This window comes from Solea senegalensis, linkage group LG15 (genome assembly GCF_019176455.1).
Source record: "Solea senegalensis isolate Sse05_10M linkage group LG15, IFAPA_SoseM_1, whole genome shotgun sequence".
In the NCBI taxonomy this organism is placed as follows: domain Eukaryota; kingdom Metazoa; phylum Chordata; class Actinopteri; order Pleuronectiformes; family Soleidae; genus Solea; species Solea senegalensis.
The window spans coordinates 12,710,597-12,727,188 of NC_058035.1; the positions used below are offsets into that span (position 1 = coordinate 12,710,597).

Here is a 16,592-nt window from a genome sequence, read left to right on the forward strand (position 1 = left end):
AACTCCTGAATTATTTTGGGTGGATGTACTTCAGGGAGCACATTTTTGTTATAGAAAATTGTATTTGCCAGGTCTGTGAGAGAAGGCAGCATATTCCTGTTTTCTTCTTCTTCTTTTTCACATAAAACATTTTTCATGTTTTTACCAACACAAAACGAATCACAAGCCAATTTATCGCAGTAGTCCGGATGGAGAGGTCAATGCGGAGTGCGAGTGGGCGCTACACAGACGCGTAATACTTTGCATTCTGGGAAATGTAGTATGTGCTCCGTTAAAATTCAGCACGACACTACATTTCAAAATATTTATTTTGATATAATTTGAATGGAAAAAAATATGTTATTTAATGTGTTAATTTTGTGTTTTTACCTTCTCTAAGGAACGAAAATACGGTCAACTACTCGCCATATCAATGTTTCCATACGAACTACATTAACCGTGAGCAGCAGCGGCTGCTGGAGCTTCAAAGAAGAGAGCTCGGCTCACACACGCCGCTGGTGGATTACTTGTCTGCGTCGAGACTCCCAGTCGTTAAAACGCTATTTCTTTTTTTTCGATTCACAAAAAAGCGTCTATTCGGGGGCGTTTGTGTAGCTGTCCACAGCGGCTGCATTACGTTAGCTGGTGTGGCGACAGGATGTAAATGAACCCAGACGGGACCAGCCCCAGGAACCTGGAACAGTCAGTCAGTCTGTCTGTCACACCCTTGTCTGTGGTGACTGGAGGAAACCCGTGTCGCTCTTTCTCTCTGTGTGGCGCAACATGTTATTTTCGTTGCAAATGTGTGTTAGCCTCAACCTGCCGGCTTGTTGTTGAGTTTTAGAGCACCAGTGTAAGTTAGCAGAAGTGTGGACTGCATCTAGAAGTGTGGACTGCATATAATGTCTGACTCATCGTCATCATTATGGCTCGGGGAGAGGAGATAACGCTCAACAGTCTCTGTGCTGCAGTGCAAACCAGGCAGCATCACAACTGAGCTACACAACTCAGTCACCGACCCATCCAGCTGTTTTCGTCACGTCATAAAACCCTGCAGAAAAAGAGTGGCGTCATGAATTCCCCCATGTACACCTTCGTCACCCGTGACGACAACAGCACTGTGTATGCAGAAGTTTCCAAAATCCTCCTCTCCACTGGACAGTGGAGGAAGCTGAAAAGGGACAATCCCAGATTCAACCTGATGCTTGGTGAACGGAACAGGCTGCCCTTTGGACGTCTAGGTAATTTTCAAAGTCTTATTTCTTATGAAACAGTCAAACAAGTCTACGTGTGTGTGTTATCCCTTCACCCAGGATGAGACAGCTGCTGTGACTGTGCAGAGAATGCTGCAGACAGATTGTGTCTCTTATTTTCAAGGCCATTTCTAGGTCCAGGACACACACATTCGAGGTTGCAACTGATAATCAATTCATGGTTTTGTGTGAGTTGTGTTAAGTTATTTATCTTCTGATGTTTTGAGGTTTGAAGAAATTTCTGTCATTATTTTTGTTTTGTCCACAAAAACAACTAACCGATACATTCAGAAAGCAATTGACTGATAAATTGATGACGATAAATAACCAGTGGTGTCACATACTTATATTTTGTTGTGTTAAAGAATAAAGAGACAGTCATACCTCTTACCTGGCATATCAAAGCAGAAAGGGAAGAGGTAAAGCGGGAGACACACCCAGGAGCATCCACAAAAACAGACAGTGCGGAAACATTATAAAACTTGAACAAAAGTTCCACACGATTGTAAGGAAAGCAAAACAGTTTTTTGTGGAATTATACAAAATATAATTACAAATCAATTACACAAATTACATCATTATAACTGGCATTCTTACACTAGTACACATGTGGGTATACAATGTTGACTTGATTATTAAACTCTGACAGGTCATGAACCAGGATTGGTGCAGCTGGTGAACTACTACAGAGGAGCAGACAAGCTTTGTAGAAAGGCATCATTGGTCAAGTGAGTATCTTGTTAAACAAATACTTATATATACTATATACTATTTTGCTATTTGATCTTGAAGTGTGTATATCTATATCTATATATATATGTATATGTGTATATATATATATGTATATGTATGTGTATATATGTATGTGTATGTGTGTATGTATATATGTATATATATATATATATATATGTATATGTATGTATATGTACATCCATCTTTCTTGATACAGATGCAGTTGGAATGTAGTAACATTAGGAACAAAATATCTTGCTCAGCAGCACAAATTATTAATTCGACAATCAGCATTTCTGTTGATTTAAGAATTAGAAATTTGTGATGCCGAAGGGCAATGTGTGGGATATTTTGTTTGTTCTACCTTGTTAGAAGAGAAATCTATACATACTGCCATCATTCACATTACAAATGCACTTATGAGTAAATTATTCAGAGCCAATTACATTAGCTGACCATTTCCCTTCTCCTCCCTTAGACTAATAAAGACCAGACCAGAGCTGTCCGACTCTGCTACCTGGTTCCCAGAATCCTACATCATCTATCCCACTAACCTCAACACCCCCGTTGCTCCTGCTACAAATGGCCTCAGCCATCTGAAGAATAATCCCAAGACAGATGAGCGGGAGGTTTTCCTGGCCTCGTATCACTCTAAAAAAGAAAATGGAGAAGGAATAGTGTGGATAGCAAAGTCTTCTGCTGGAGCTAAAGGTAAAAACTGGTTCTTTGGTTTAAATCCAAGAGAAAAGAGATTACACATCCTTACTGAACTACTAAAAACAGCCTTGTTAGGATGTACTATGTGTGTTGCTTAACATATTTATTTACTTGCTACAGGGACTGGTATTTTTATATCACAAGATGCTAATCAGCTGCTGGAGTACATTGATAATCAGGGACAGGTTCATGTTATTCAGAAGTACCTGGAGAAACCTTTACTCCTGGAGCCGGGACATCGGAAGTTTGACATCAGGCAAGTCTTTAGTGTTTATCACAAACCCTCAGAGAATGTCTTACTTTGTTGTGACTTTCAAAGTGATTAAGTCTAAAACTCAACTTGCTATCACTAGGAGCTGGGTGTTGGTGGACCATCAATATAACATCTACTTGTACCGGGAGGGCGTGCTGCGGACGTCCTCAGAGCCTTACAAAAGCTCTGACCTGCAGGACATGACCAGCCACCTGACCAACCACTGCATCCAGAAAGAGCACTCGCAGAACTACGGGCGATATGAAGAGGGGAACGAGATGTTCTTTGATGAGTTCAAGCTGTACCTGCTGAACACTCACAATGTCGCCTTGGAGACCACCATATTACCTCAGATCAAGCATATCATAAAGTAAGTCCTTGTTCAGCTCAGCCATCAATACCTTTTATTATCGTAAGCTGAAATGCACACTACCTTTATTATTTCGTTTATATCATCTTATACTGAATCTACACAAACATTTGCCCTATTTTGTGTTATTAAACTGTATCTTCTCATCTCATATAAATTGGAACAATTGTGGAAACTCTAGAACATAATGCAGACTACAGTAACTATTTGCTATGTTTTATTCATTACCTGTCAGATAGTAAATATCAATGATTAGCCTTGATTAATGCCCCGAAATTTCCTTGTGAATTATGGTTGGAAATTGATTTGCTGCTTTTACAGGAGCTGTCTGACATGTATTGAGCCGGCAATCAGCACCAAGCATCTGTCCTACCAAAGCTTTCAGCTGTTTGGATTTGATTTCATGGTGGATGAGAGCTTCAAAGTGTGGCTCATTGAGATCAATGGAGCTCCAGCCTGTGCACAGTCAGTAATATTCATATTTAATGTTTTCCCTTAGCCTTCTCTTGTCTTACTTTGGATTCTGTTTACAATAAAATTGAGTTTGGCATATTGGGAGCAATGTGGTCAAATATGTTTGTAATAAAGGAGGATCAGAAACAGGGAAACTTGTTGACATATTTTCATTGTTTGACTTCTTCCTCACAGATATTTATGATTTTGACTCTTTGGAAAATCAACTCGATTTTAACAATTAACAATGCTATTATTTGTACCTCCTCCAGGAAACTTTACTCAGAGCTATGTCAAGGGATTGTTGATGTGGCCATTTCCAGTGTCTTCGCCCTAAACAACAGCAGTGAGTCCTCGTCTGCTTCCTCGTCTCCTTATTCCTGCTCCCCGTCCTCCGCGTTCACCACCAACTCCTGCTCCTCTCCCAAACTGAGAGGACCTCTTCATGTGGGCCCTTTCACTCGACTGTAAGCTCACACTCAAATATCCCCCTCATCTCCTCCACATCAGAAACTTCCTAACCCCCGACCCCACCTGAGAAGTAGCACACGCCAGTGACCTGAGCCCTTAACTGAATTTACCAAACACCCAGACAAGACAGGTCAGGAGGTTCTTTTCATGAAAATCACTGAGCTGTAAAAAATTATCACTGCTCTCCTCATAATGCACACCATGCATGTGAGGATGCTGATGCTTTATGGAAGTCTCTGAACGAGTTCCACCACCACCAGTTTTTTTTTCTCCCCTACCAAGATTAATGGAGATCTGAAGGATGCAGAGATGCTGCCAGTCCAGACTGTAGTGCCTTACATTTCCAACCACACTCCCTTAAAAGACTGCCGGTTAGCTTGCTCTTTTAACATGACTCATACTTCTCATTCTATAAGCCTTTGCACTGTTGCAGTCATTGCGGTCATGACCCGTCCGTATGACTTTGTTTAAAACAGATTCTTTATTATTGGAAATCTTCTATTCTTGTCAGACGCTTTTCCTTTTTTTTAAAATTAGCTCAACTAGTCTAAGTATTTTTAGAAACCGCTGATCTGCTAGAACTCCACAAACATCTCTACAAAGAGGAAAAAATAAAATACCCATAAGCAGCAGTTCTCTGAGAGAAAATACCTGGTTAATGACAGAAGTCAGAGGAGAATATCCAGACTGATTAAAGGTGATACAAAGGCAACAAATAACCACTTGTTTCAACAAAGGTATGCAGAACACTATCTCTGAATGCACAACACGTCAAACCTTGAAGCAGGTGGGTTGTAGCTGCAGACCACACCAGGTACCACACAGCTACTGAGGGTATATTAATTAGCTAATATACTTACCTCAACATCTGATGACCTAAACATTTAACACATACAATTTGTCCTGAACACTATAATTTCTCCAATCTCAGAATGTGGACACTATATATTAAAATAGAGGGCAGGAGTGTGGCATAGGTGAGCAAGTAGACTACTTTTTACTCAAACACCCAGGTTTACATCCACCCCTGATCTCTGATCTCCCTGTGGCAGAGATCGAATAAAAAAATGACTCCCTTAATGGGCTCAGCGAAGTATTACCTGACATTATTCTCTTCTTAGTGATTTCATTGAAGGATTTAGTTCAGCTGAAGACGCATTTGTCATTTGAAGAGAGCACGTTTGTGTGAAAGCATGTCGTAGTATGTGTCCTCATGAACAGCACTTTTTTGCTCCAGCTTGTTTAGAGCTGCCCCAGTATCTCTGTTGTTCTTCTGATTTATGAAATAATAGGGTGTAGTTGTAAAAGTGTTGTTAATAAATGTGTGCTTTACATTTTTTTTAACCTTTGAGGTGAAAATAAAGTAGATTGTACTCAGTGCGTAGTTGATTAGAAATATTACTGCAAGACCCCATGAAATAAAAGTGATTTAAACACGGTAAACATTTGTTTGATGTTAAACCAGGAACCTCCAGCCCTACTTCATGCTTTACTCTGGCCTGTAAACAAATGTGTCATGACCAAAGAAAAGTCCCAGTATACAGACAGACATGAGTGCATTACTTCCTCTGTAGTCACTCTTTGATTCCCCTCACAGTTTTTTTTCCTGCGTTGAATATCATGTATTTTTGTTTTATTTCATGGGGTCATCAAAAATTGTGTTTTTATTTTAATCAAATCTCTTTTGTGACTAGCTGAGACCTGAGGTGTAACTGTCCTAAACAGCCTGTGTCCAGTGAATATTATATTTCTCTTTGTTAGAAAGGAGTGTTTTGTTCTTCCTTTAGATATAACATATAAGGGACACTGTCATATACTTTATTTATGTTTTTAATCACTGTGTATTTGTGTTTACTACTCTGAAGAATGAAGAATGTGTGAGTGGCTGAAGGTCCAGAAAATATAAGCATCCAAAATGTATCTAAAATTCTAAAATTCCAGCTTTGTTCATATAAACAAAGAAGTCTCGTAAAAAAGGAATCTCGGTAAATAAAAACAGCTGTAGCTGAACTGATGCTTGACAGTTTGGACAGACGAGTGTAAGTGGTAAGTGTGTATTGACAATGTGGCTGTGTTGGTTGATTGCTAATAACAAATGTCAGTATTTTTTAGATTCAATTTGTTGGGAAAAGCATTTCCATCAAAGGGACTGGGTGCCTTAGAGGGAATTGTATATTGAAAACAAAAAAGCAGTGACCCTTCAGCATTTAAATGCACCTTCATTTGTTTCTTCTGAAGTAAATGTGAGTTTCTTTGCTTTTTTTCCTCACGTCCCCCATCTTTACCAAAGATCAAATCCCGACGTTTTGTAGTTACTTTAATCTGAACATTGTCACATCGACTTGCCGCTGGGACGTGAAAGCAAGTAACATTCAGGGGGTTGTCTGTGCTGTGCTTTTGTCAGGTGATGTTTTATTCAAAATCTTGCATGAACATTTGTCTGTATCAGGAACAATAATGCTAGAATAAAAAAATATTACAATGACTTTGTTTTCTGTTGTGTCTCTTTTTCTGGACTGTGGCACCTTTAACCATCGTCCCTTGGTAATAATGAGTATCAGTTGGGAAAGAGTTCTTGACTGACTCAAATCTCAGGAAGAATGTGATGTCCATTTAACTCCATGTTACCCATCTTTTTCTTGACGAGACCTCATTCCCAGAATGTAAACATTGTCCGCCATCTTTGCTAACAGGACCAAGTGTCACTGGTGGGCACATAACAAAGAAAAGAATGAAGTTGTTTCTCAACTCAGGGGAAACTGAGGTTGCTGACCTTAGTATCGCATCAATTTTGTAGAAATTCATAATAGGTTATTTCTAACTCTGTTACAGAGGGAATCAACAAATACAGATTAAATTGACAGTTTTATACAGGTTTATGAGGGTCTGACTTAAGCTTTGAATTTTCCTTTTGTGAAATATTTATGACTTCACACTCCGATACAGTAGGTGGCGGCATGCACTCACTTGGAGCCCGTGACAAAAACAAAGAAAAAGAAGGGGAGGGTTCTACTTCCTGTGTGTCCGTGCACATGTGGTAAACAAGCATATGGAGCGGTGACAGTGAGAGCATGGATTTCTCAACTAAGTGGCGAAATTTACCTCAAGGTCCGAGTCTGAAGAATCTGACTGAGGGCGGCTTTGGTGTCCTGAAAGAGGCTCAACATGCTGCTGTGCAGGATCTGACCAAAGCTCACATCGAGTCATTTGACCAGGCTGTCACCGACGGACTCAGCCGCGTTGTTCAGGTCAGCTGCACTTTAGTAACCTTCAAGTTATTATAGAGAGAAACACATGCAACTCTTGTACGTAACGTAGCCCTGCGTGTTTTATCAAACTGTGAAACAAATCACTCTTAAACCCTGATTGAGTGAATGTTTCTAACAGTAATATCTTGTATATCATTTCATACTTTTCATCATTTCATAAAACATTTATAATGAACTGTCATTGACTACACCTACATGGACAACACTATTCTTACACAAGAAACTGATTATACTGTAGTCTGAAGAAGACACTGCCATTTTCCGATTACCCATAAGGCAATACAGCCAGAACTTCAAGAACGAGGGTAACTCAAACGTGTTGGATGCGAATGTGGTTTTTGCATTTGAGTTTAGAGCATTTAGTATGTTGATTTCATCTCATGTGGTGATGCCCTATTGCCCTATGTTTTAAAGCTAGTACTCAATTAGATATTTTTGTTGTTTTGTTTACAAATTATTTAACCCGAATTAAATGTAGACTCGAATCAAAATCAGACTGCTCTGTAACCTGTAAACATGAATATATATACATGGGATCCACTTGTGACAACAATTCTAGACGTTATAATTTGAATGTCTTATTCAGATTATGGTCAGTAGTCAAATCATTGGTATGCATGTAAGTGTAGTTGCAGTGTCAACATTATTATTCACTCAGTTTGTTGCTTTCATTATCGCTATTTTTGCTGCTGCTTTCTCAGTTTTCCTGGTGTGACCCTTCTTTCTCAGGCCGTCCCACCCTTGGAGTTCACTGTAAGAAATGACAAAGTCAGCCTTTCCTTTGTGGAGGTCGTGATCCACAACCCAGTTGTCTCCAAAGGGAACATTTGCAAGGAAATGAGGGTGTTTCCTGCAGAGTGCAGAGGAAGAAGATGCTCATACAAAGGAAAGATTGTGGTAAGATTCAGATTTATGTATAATTTATTTCTTGCTTTCAGTATAATTTTCATTTCAGCAGTTAAGACAGACAGTGGGAAGTATCTTAAATGTTTTGCGCTCTGTGTAATTTCAGGCTGACGTTAGCTGGTCGATTAATGGAGTTCCCAAAGGCATCATCAAGCAGTTTTTGGGTCAGGTGCCAATCATGGTAAAGTCCAAGCTTTGTAACCTCCATGATATGTCCCCTAAGGAGCTTGTTGAACACCATGAAGAAGCAGAGGTAAGAGACACATTAGTGACATCTGTGATGTGAACAGAGACCAATTGCATTATATTTATCTAAAGTGTGAATTACCTCTCAAATGTCGACAGGAAATGGGAGGTTATTTCATTGTGAATGGAATTGAGAAGGTTATCCGAATGCTGATCATGCCGAGGAGGAACTATCCCATTGCTATGTCGAGACCTAAATGGAAGAGCAGGGGCCAAGGATACACTCAGTATGGTGAATATGACCTTTTTCATAGGAGGCACAACACTGAGAGTGTCTGTGTAATTAAAGTCTATGTTCTTGAATGAAAGCTGCCCGTTTTTTAAAACAAATGTTGTCATCCTCATCTTCCAACAGGTATTTCTATCCACTGTGTGAAGGAAGAGCACACAGCCATCAACATGAACCTACATTATTTAGAAAATGGGACTGTGATGCTGAACTTTATCTATCAGAAAGAGCTTTTCTTCCTCCCACTAGGCTTTGCACTCAAGGTAAAGGTTGGATGTTCTTTTAGAAATGGATGTAACTGCACAGAATATTCAAGACTATTGTATTAAACTATAAAATACATTCTCTTGGTGCTCATTTTGTCTGCCGTGTTCTCCAGGCCTTAGTGGACTTCACAGACTTCCAGATCTACCAGGAACTCATCAAAGGCCGCGAGGATAATTCCTTCTACAAGAGCTGTGTATCAGAGATGCTTCGCATTGTCATGGAGGAGGGTTGCCCCAGCCGTAGCAAGGTGCTTAATTACCTAGGAGAGCGCTTCAGGGTTAAAATGAACCTCCCTGATTGGTACACAAATGAGCAGTGTGCCCATTTCCTGCTAGAGTAAGTTTTTATTTCTATTTTATTTTGCAAAAAATTGTTGAGACTTAAATTTAGTAAAACTGACTTGTGTTCTGTTTTGATCAGTGAGTGTGTCTGTATCCACCTGAAGTCTGACAAAGAGAAGTTCTACCTGCTCTGTCTGATGACAAGGAAGCTTTTCACATTTGCCAAGCAGGAGTGCATGGAGGAGAACCCCGACAGCATCATGTGTCAGGAAGTCATGACTCCTGGTCAGCTGTACCTCATGTTTCTGAAGGCAAGATACAGTTTTTAAAAGCCAGCCGTTTTGGTGTCCTTAACAGGAGCAACAGTAATATTTGGTAAAACAAAAACTAAAGTAGCATTGGCAGTAATTGGTTTCTCTGATCTGTTGAGAATGACGGTGGTGGCAATAAATTAAAACACATCTGCATTTAAGCGTCTGAAAATATTTTTTGGGTAAATCAAATTAAAGTATTCTTATACATTTCAAGTTGTCTGGAATTTAACCTCCAAATGTTTTTTTACAGGAAAGACTGTCTGCCTGGTTAGTGTCTGTGAAACTGTCCTTTGACAAGAGATCTGTCAAAATGAAGGAACCATGTACTTCTGAAAATATTATGAAGATATTCAACATGGGCACCGATTTGACCAAACCCTTTGAATATCTTCTGGCTACTGGAAACCTCTCCTCCAAGACAGGTGTGACCACATGAGCTGAGGATACTATTTGTTATGATATAAATGTGTCGTTAATGTATTACATGAAATATCTTTGTATCGTTTTACCCCAGGTCTTGGCATGCTGCAGAACACCGGCCTGTGTGTCGTCGCTGACAAGCTCAACTTCATCCGTTACTTGTCCCATTTCCGCTGTGTGCACAGAGGAGCAGCGTTTGCCAAAATGAGGACCACCTCTGTCCGTAAGCTGCTGCCTGAATCCTGGGGCTTCCTGTGTCCCGTCCACACCCCGGACGGAGAGCCTTGTGGGCTCATGAACCACATGACAGCCAGCTGTGAGATTGTGGCAGAGACATGGCTCACCACATCCATCTCTGCTCTTCTCTGTTCCCTTGGTGAGTTCTTTTTTCAAACATGGAAGAGTGCATTACTATGTCCTTGCATTACTGGCCTTGGTACAATCCCTTTTCTGTCTCTGCTGCCTAAGGTGTTACTCCAGTGGATGGATCTCCTGGTCAAGCCTTTGCAGACTGTTACCCTGTGGTCCTTGACGGGGCTGTTGTCGGTTGGTTGGAGACCGAATTGGCCCCAGCTGTTGTAGACTCGCTGCGCAGGTTCAAGGTAGGACAATCAGTGTTGGGCAAGTTACTCAGGAGGTACAATAAGTTAGTTATAACGTATTAGTAATTTAAAGGTCAAAATATGACCCATTACTTGTCATCAAAAGTAATAAGTTACAATACTCATAGTATTATGTTTCTTTTGGAACTGAATCAATTTTATTGAAACAAAACCTTTAGCTGTCAAACTGTAGAAATGCAAAAAAAAAAGAATGTTTCCCAACTTTTCTGTTTATTCCTTCTGGTGGCCATTAAATTGCAACCTAGTAATGTAGTAACTCAGCATTGTAAATAGACAAATTGTTGTCATTTACACTAGTCATTCTTGGGTGAGCTGTACTGTCCACTTTGTGAGTGATTACTAAACTATCATTTAATGATTGTAAATTCAGGTGCTGAAAGAGAAGAACATTCCACCCTGGACTGAGATTGTCCTGGTTCCCAAAACAGGCAAAGCAAGTTTGTACCCAGGCCTGTTCCTCTTCACAACACCCTGTCGAATGGTGCGGCCCGTGCGCAATTTGGCTTTTGGGGAGGAGGAGTTGATTGGTACCTTTGAACAAGTATGTTTTAACTACAGTTTATTTTATTTTTTTGAAGTTGCTATTATAATCAACAGACTAAGTTTAATTGTCTTTTTACAACTTGCTGCAGCTTTATATCAATGTGGGCATCTTGGAGGATGAAATTAAGCCAGGAGTGACCACACACCAGGAACTGTTTCCTCACAGCATGCTGAGTGTCGTAGCTAACTTCATCCCTTACTCGGACCACAACCAGAGTCCCAGGAACATGTACCAGTGTCAGATGGGTAAGTCTGGCAGAGTGGATTCATTTTAAATTCTTCATTCCTCTTTTCCTCCTGGAAATGAAACCCCTTCCCTTTACAGGTAAGCAGACCATGGGTTTCCCCTTGCACTCGTTCATGGATCGCTCTGATAACAAGCTGTACCGGCTCCAGACCCCTCAGAGTCCACTGGTCAGGCCTTACATGTATGACCACTACAATCTGGACAACTACCCGAGCGGCACAAATGCCATCGTGGCCGTTATATCCTACACAGGCTATGACATGGAAGATGCAATGGTGAGTAATACATGGCAGTTATTGTAAAAATGGTTTCCTCAAATAGCATTTGCAAAATACAGAATTCATTACATTTATCTCACTCTTCTTAGATTGTGAACAAGTCATCATGGGAGAGAGGCTTTGCCCATGGAAGCATCTACAAGACTGAGCTGGTTGATCTGGCAGAAAGGGTGAGGGGAGAAGAAAGTGTGGTGTTTGGGACCAAGCCAGATGATCCTAAGGTTAATAACAGACTGGACGCGGATGGACTACCACACATTGGTTCAACACTGACGTATGGAGACCCTTTCTATAGCTACATCAACCTCAACACTGGGCAGACCCACATCACCTACTATAAGTAAGTGTTTGTGTTTTTTCATTAGCTCACTGAAGTTAGTGGTTGGGATGGACATAGATATTTGATTACTTGATTATAAAAAGTTGATCAGTTAATGTGACTATTAGTGAGATAGAATTTTAAAAGACTTGCTTTAAGTCTAGGTCTATCTTTAGTTTTTAGAAATATTAATATACCTTTTGAGTCACATTTTCATTTCACCTCATCCTCTCCCTTGTGTGTGTGAGATATCTCATGCTGTGGAAAAGGAAGCAAGTCAATAATTGTTGCTACAAATAACTGGTAGAGGAAAGTCATGTGGCACTCTTAGCGAGGGACTGAGATGATCAATTTCATGATCAATGAGTGCAGGTGTTGACTATGAATAATCATCGCATAATAACCAGCGACTGTATTAAGCATTTTTGCTTGAAACGCACATCTGTAGTTAGTGTCTTGACCATATCATGAAATTATTCTATAAACTTAATTACAAGGACATATTTAAAGCCTAATGTTTCTAATTTCATTAAACATTGTTTTTCTTCTAGGAGTCAAGAGACCTGTGTAGTCGACAATGTAAAGGTCTGCAGCAACGACAGTGGCTCAGGCCCTTTTAAACGTGTTTGCATTACCACACGAGTACCGCGAAACCCCACTATCGGTGACAAGTTTGCCAGTCGCCATGGTCAGAAAGGCATCCTGAGCCGCCTGTGGCCGGCCGAGGACATGCCCTTTACAGAAAGCGGCATGAGTCCTGACATCCTCTTCAACCCCCACGGCTTCCCCTCTCGTATGACCATTGGGATGCTCATTGAGAGCATGGCAGGCAAGTCTGGTGCCCTGCACGGCTTGAGCCATGACGCCACGCCCTTCACCTTTTCTGAGCAGAACTCTGCACTGGAATACTTTGGAGAGTTGCTCCGGGCTGGTGGCTACAACTATTATGGCACGGAGCGGCTCTACAGTGGCTTGAGTGGTCAGGAGCTCGAGGCCGACATCTTTATCGGGGTTGTCTACTACCAGCGGCTACGTCACATGGTCTCTGACAAATTTCAGGTGAGGACCACAGGTGCTCGAGACAAGGTGACTAACCAGCCAGTGGGAGGAAGGAACATCCAGGGAGGCATCCGTTTTGGTGAGATGGAGCGAGACGCCCTGCTGGCACATGGCTCGTCCTTCCTTCTTCATGATCGCCTCTTTAACTGCTCAGACCGATCAGTAGCTCAGGTATGTATTGACTGCGGCAGCCTCCTCTCTCCTCTGTTAGAGAAACCACCGCCCTACTGGTCATCAATGCGCCACCGTAAAACTGTGTGCACCCTGTGTGGAAAAAGTGACTCGATTGACTCTGTGTCTGTTCCTTATGTCTTCCGCTACTTTGTAGCAGAACTTGCTGCGATGAACATCAAAGTCAAACTGGATGTGAAGTGAAATTTGTAAAGGAATGAGTAGATACTTGCTCTAAATATGATGAGACAGAAAGTGTCGAACAATTTTTAATGGTTTTGATTAAAACTGTTGAACCTTGCTACAGATAACAGATACTGTATAGCCATGATGTGTGTATGAATATTAAAATGCCAAAGACTTTGGCCCCATTAACTGTTTTTCTTTTTTTATTAAAGTTGACCTTGAGAAAATGTAGTAGGATATGAGTGAAATTATGTATTGACATGTTCTGTTGAGGTGCATACAAACTAAAGTTATATTGTACAATCATTCTGAGCGTTTATTTGTTATTTTATTGCTGATTCTTATTGTGCTAAACTATGTGAACAATTTTGGAATGGAAGTATTCAGATCCACTATTCTCAAAAGGTGATTGGTCTTAAATTACAGATCCCCATTGATTGAATTAATAATGACAGATAAACAATCTTACATTAGTTTTAACATTTAAAATAGAAAATGATACATGTTGAAACCAATGTTACCACAGAGCCCATGGAGTTAAAAGATCATGACATTCACCCTTAAATTAAAACCCTTACCTAAATATTAAAATGTCCAGTGTCCCATTATTTCAGATTTCACTTTAGCTGTTCCAGAACATGTGGCAGATCTAAGACAGTAGGAATGGTGTAGTCCGGTTTCACTGCTCCAGCTGGCACAGCGCCTTCTGTACTGTTGATCCAAACTGTAGCTCGTACTCTTGCATTAAATCCCCCCTGAATATCTGTGTCCAGAGAGTCTCCAACCATAACACAGTCCTGAGCTTCCACCCCCAGCATGTTGAAACACAACGTGAAGATGGACAAGAATGGTTTCTGCTCTGTGTAATCTCCTGCAATCACAATGGCATCAAAGAAGTCCTCACATTTGACTGCCTGCACTTTCTCCTTCTGGGACTGAGATTCTCCATTGGTCAGCAGCAGCAGCTTGTATCTACTGCGCAGTTGTTTCAGGAGGTCGCATACTTGAGGGGACAGACTGAGAAACTCGAGGCGACTGCTTTTCCACAGGGAGTAGCACTGAGCTGCGAGAGAGGCTGTGGAAGCATTGCCCACAGTCTCCTGGATGCTCTCCTCCCAATGACCCACTCGTACATCGTCTATGGATCGTCCGGCTGCTGGGTCAAAACTTGTATGGAAAAGCTTCTGCTTGTACTTGTTACAGATGCTGCTGGCAGTGTCGTCATCCAGGCCCAGTGTAGCCTTCATAAGTTCACTGGTCTGTAAGTCACATGACACAAAACCCTCAGTAAGTTAACTCTCTCTTTTTGTAATTGAACAATAATTCAGAGAACATTTATGACACTTATTTTGGTGGATTCAGCATTTTATTATTTAATTTTAAGCGAAGGTGAGAAAAAAAATTTCAGTGTGTCACACACTGTTACTGTCACAAAATGGCAATGTGATTAGTTAAAGAAATAAAACGAGCAATGTATGTGTGCAATACATCTGTTCTGGTAAAAAAAAAAAAAATACAAAACGAATCACAACACCTGGGGAGAACTTTTCCAAGGTGTTGTGGAATGGTGTCAGCACTGTGAGGATAAAGCAGTAGACACAAGGGGGAGCTCTTTAGAGAAAAAGTCCCGCTGAGAAGCACAAATTCCTTGTTGAACAGGCTCCCTCGTGTGGCCCGGAGCTGTACTGCACTTAAATCTTGAGTAAATAGTCTTGAAAAAGCTCTGAAATGTTATTTAGCGACCTCAAAATTATACCGCGACCCATTTGTAGCTCCCGACTCGAAACTGAAGTATAACCAACAGCAGTCACAGAAATCTCGTCAGGCTGACGTTATAAATATGGCGGCGCACTAAAAACAAAAACGTGAGGTATAATGAGGATTAATCACCTTCTGTATCGCCACACCACCTGCTCGGTTTGTGTCAATCAGCGTGTTGTCCAAGTCAAACAATATCGCCTTCACATTGTTATTGTCCATTGCCGGAGAATCACGAATGGTTGTTTTAATGCGGAAGTACAACCACGCGAAGTGCACGCTGGGAGTTGTAGTTCTGACAAATGCTAGGCGCTTCCATGTTTCATCCTCTAGGACGCCAATGAATAGAAGTACAGTGGTTAAAGCAATTTTATCATTTAAATAATTGAAAACATACAACACAAAATACATCACTACAAATAAAATTAAAATATGATTATTTATAAAACAAGAACACACACTTTTATTCAGTTTAATGTGAATGTTCTGTGGAAAGATCTGTGAAAGATCCAGATCTGTCGAAATGTGTTCATCCAACAACACTTCATGATTCCCAGAAGTTTTCTTTTCACTAAAATCACACACACATTCTATGCATACTATCAGATATTTCTGACAAAACCAAAAAACGGATTTTTCTCTCAGCAAATTCCTTTTTTCGTTTTTTGTTTCTCATTTATTAATATGACGGCGGACAGACCGGTGGCATGTAACAAACTCAAAATAAAAGTAGCCTGCTAACTTATTATCATGCATAACAAAGTAAACAAAAACTTATTATCATACACTATTACAGGCTACCGTTCTCTTTCTACAGCCATGTATTGTTCACATTTATTTTAGCTAAGTGAAACTATAACAGCTGGTTGTTTTGGGAGAACGTGATGCATAATTATTATTATTCTCGCTGAGTGTGTGAATGCACATTGTAGAAAACTTTTACCCGAGTTACATTCCCTGCCTAAATAAAGAGCATCTATAAAGTCCCCAACAGAGGACACAGCAATAGTGTTAATAATCATTGAAAATGAGAACTTGTGAAGTTATGACTTCATTGCTGATGTTTAGCCACAGGGTGGCGCAGTTATTACATGAAGAGCAGACCTGAGAGAAGCCCAGTGTGTGTGTGTGTGTGTGTGTGTCAGTCCAGCAGGTGGCAGCATTTCCTACAGGTGGCGTTTTTTTCCCTCTGTTTTAGGAAAAATGTTTTGAATTAACAACAATTTCAGCTGCCATTTTTCTTTTGTT

The 16,592-nt window shown here is 40.5% G+C and overlaps 3 protein-coding genes across 3 annotated transcripts; 2 read left to right on the plus strand and 1 right to left on the minus strand.

The window, feature by feature from the left end:
- Window positions 1-458: 458 nt before the first annotated feature.
- Window positions 459-4,938, plus strand: ttl (tubulin tyrosine ligase). Its single transcript, XM_044046469.1, has 7 exons — window positions 459-1,220; window positions 1,882-1,960; window positions 2,443-2,675; window positions 2,802-2,937; window positions 3,035-3,304; window positions 3,626-3,769; window positions 4,030-4,938. Exons 1-7 carry the CDS (start codon window positions 1,052-1,054, stop codon window positions 4,226-4,228), a joined length of 1,230 nt encoding a protein of 409 aa, XP_043902404.1. The 5' UTR covers window positions 459-1,051; the 3' UTR covers window positions 4,229-4,938.
- Window positions 4,939-7,256: 2,318 nt separating this feature from the next.
- On the plus strand, window positions 7,257-13,892 carry polr1b (RNA polymerase I subunit B). The gene is made up of 15 exons (XM_044046222.1): window positions 7,257-7,476; window positions 8,227-8,394; window positions 8,510-8,656; window positions 8,749-8,881; window positions 9,005-9,141; window positions 9,258-9,481; window positions 9,566-9,737; window positions 9,991-10,162; window positions 10,255-10,536; window positions 10,629-10,762; window positions 11,154-11,324; window positions 11,416-11,572; window positions 11,652-11,848; window positions 11,941-12,191; window positions 12,722-13,892. Exons 1-15 carry the CDS (start codon window positions 7,300-7,302, stop codon window positions 13,602-13,604), a joined length of 3,405 nt encoding a protein of 1,134 aa, XP_043902157.1. The 5' UTR covers window positions 7,257-7,299; the 3' UTR covers window positions 13,605-13,892.
- On the minus strand, window positions 13,657-15,624 carry LOC122782038 (N-acetylneuraminic acid phosphatase). The gene is made up of 2 exons (XM_044046223.1): window positions 15,477-15,624; window positions 13,657-14,845 (listed from the first exon to the last, which is right to left on the minus strand). The coding sequence occupies exons 1-2, from the start codon at window positions 15,564-15,566 to the stop codon at window positions 14,204-14,206; spliced, it is 732 nt and encodes a 243-aa protein (XP_043902158.1). The 5' UTR covers window positions 15,567-15,624; the 3' UTR covers window positions 13,657-14,203.
- Window positions 15,625-16,592: the final 968 nt, after the last annotated feature.

Coding starts and splice junctions, on each gene's coding strand:
- ttl (XM_044046469.1), top strand. CDS start 1,052: ATGAATTCCCCCATGTACACCTTCGTCACCCGTGACGACAACAGCACT. Junction 3,305..3,625: donor CAGATCAAGCATATCATAAA/GTAAGTCCTTGT, acceptor CTGCTTTTACAG/GAGCTGTCTGACATGTATTG. Junction 3,770..4,029: donor GGAGCTCCAGCCTGTGCACA/GTCAGTAATATT, acceptor TACCTCCTCCAG/GAAACTTTACTCAGAGCTAT.
- LOC122782038 (XM_044046223.1), bottom strand. CDS start 15,566: ATGGACAATAACAATGTGAAGGCGATATTGTTTGACTTGGACAACACG. Junction 14,846..15,476: donor GTGGTGTGGCGATACAGAAG/GTGATTAATCCT, acceptor TGTGACTTACAG/ACCAGTGAACTTATGAAGGC.
- polr1b (XM_044046222.1), top strand. CDS start 7,300: ATGGATTTCTCAACTAAGTGGCGAAATTTACCTCAAGGTCCGAGTCTG. Junction 8,882..9,004: donor CCAAGGATACACTCAGTATG/GTGAATATGACC, acceptor ATCTTCCAACAG/GTATTTCTATCCACTGTGTG. Junction 12,192..12,721: donor ACCCACATCACCTACTATAA/GTAAGTGTTTGT, acceptor TTTTTCTTCTAG/GAGTCAAGAGACCTGTGTAG.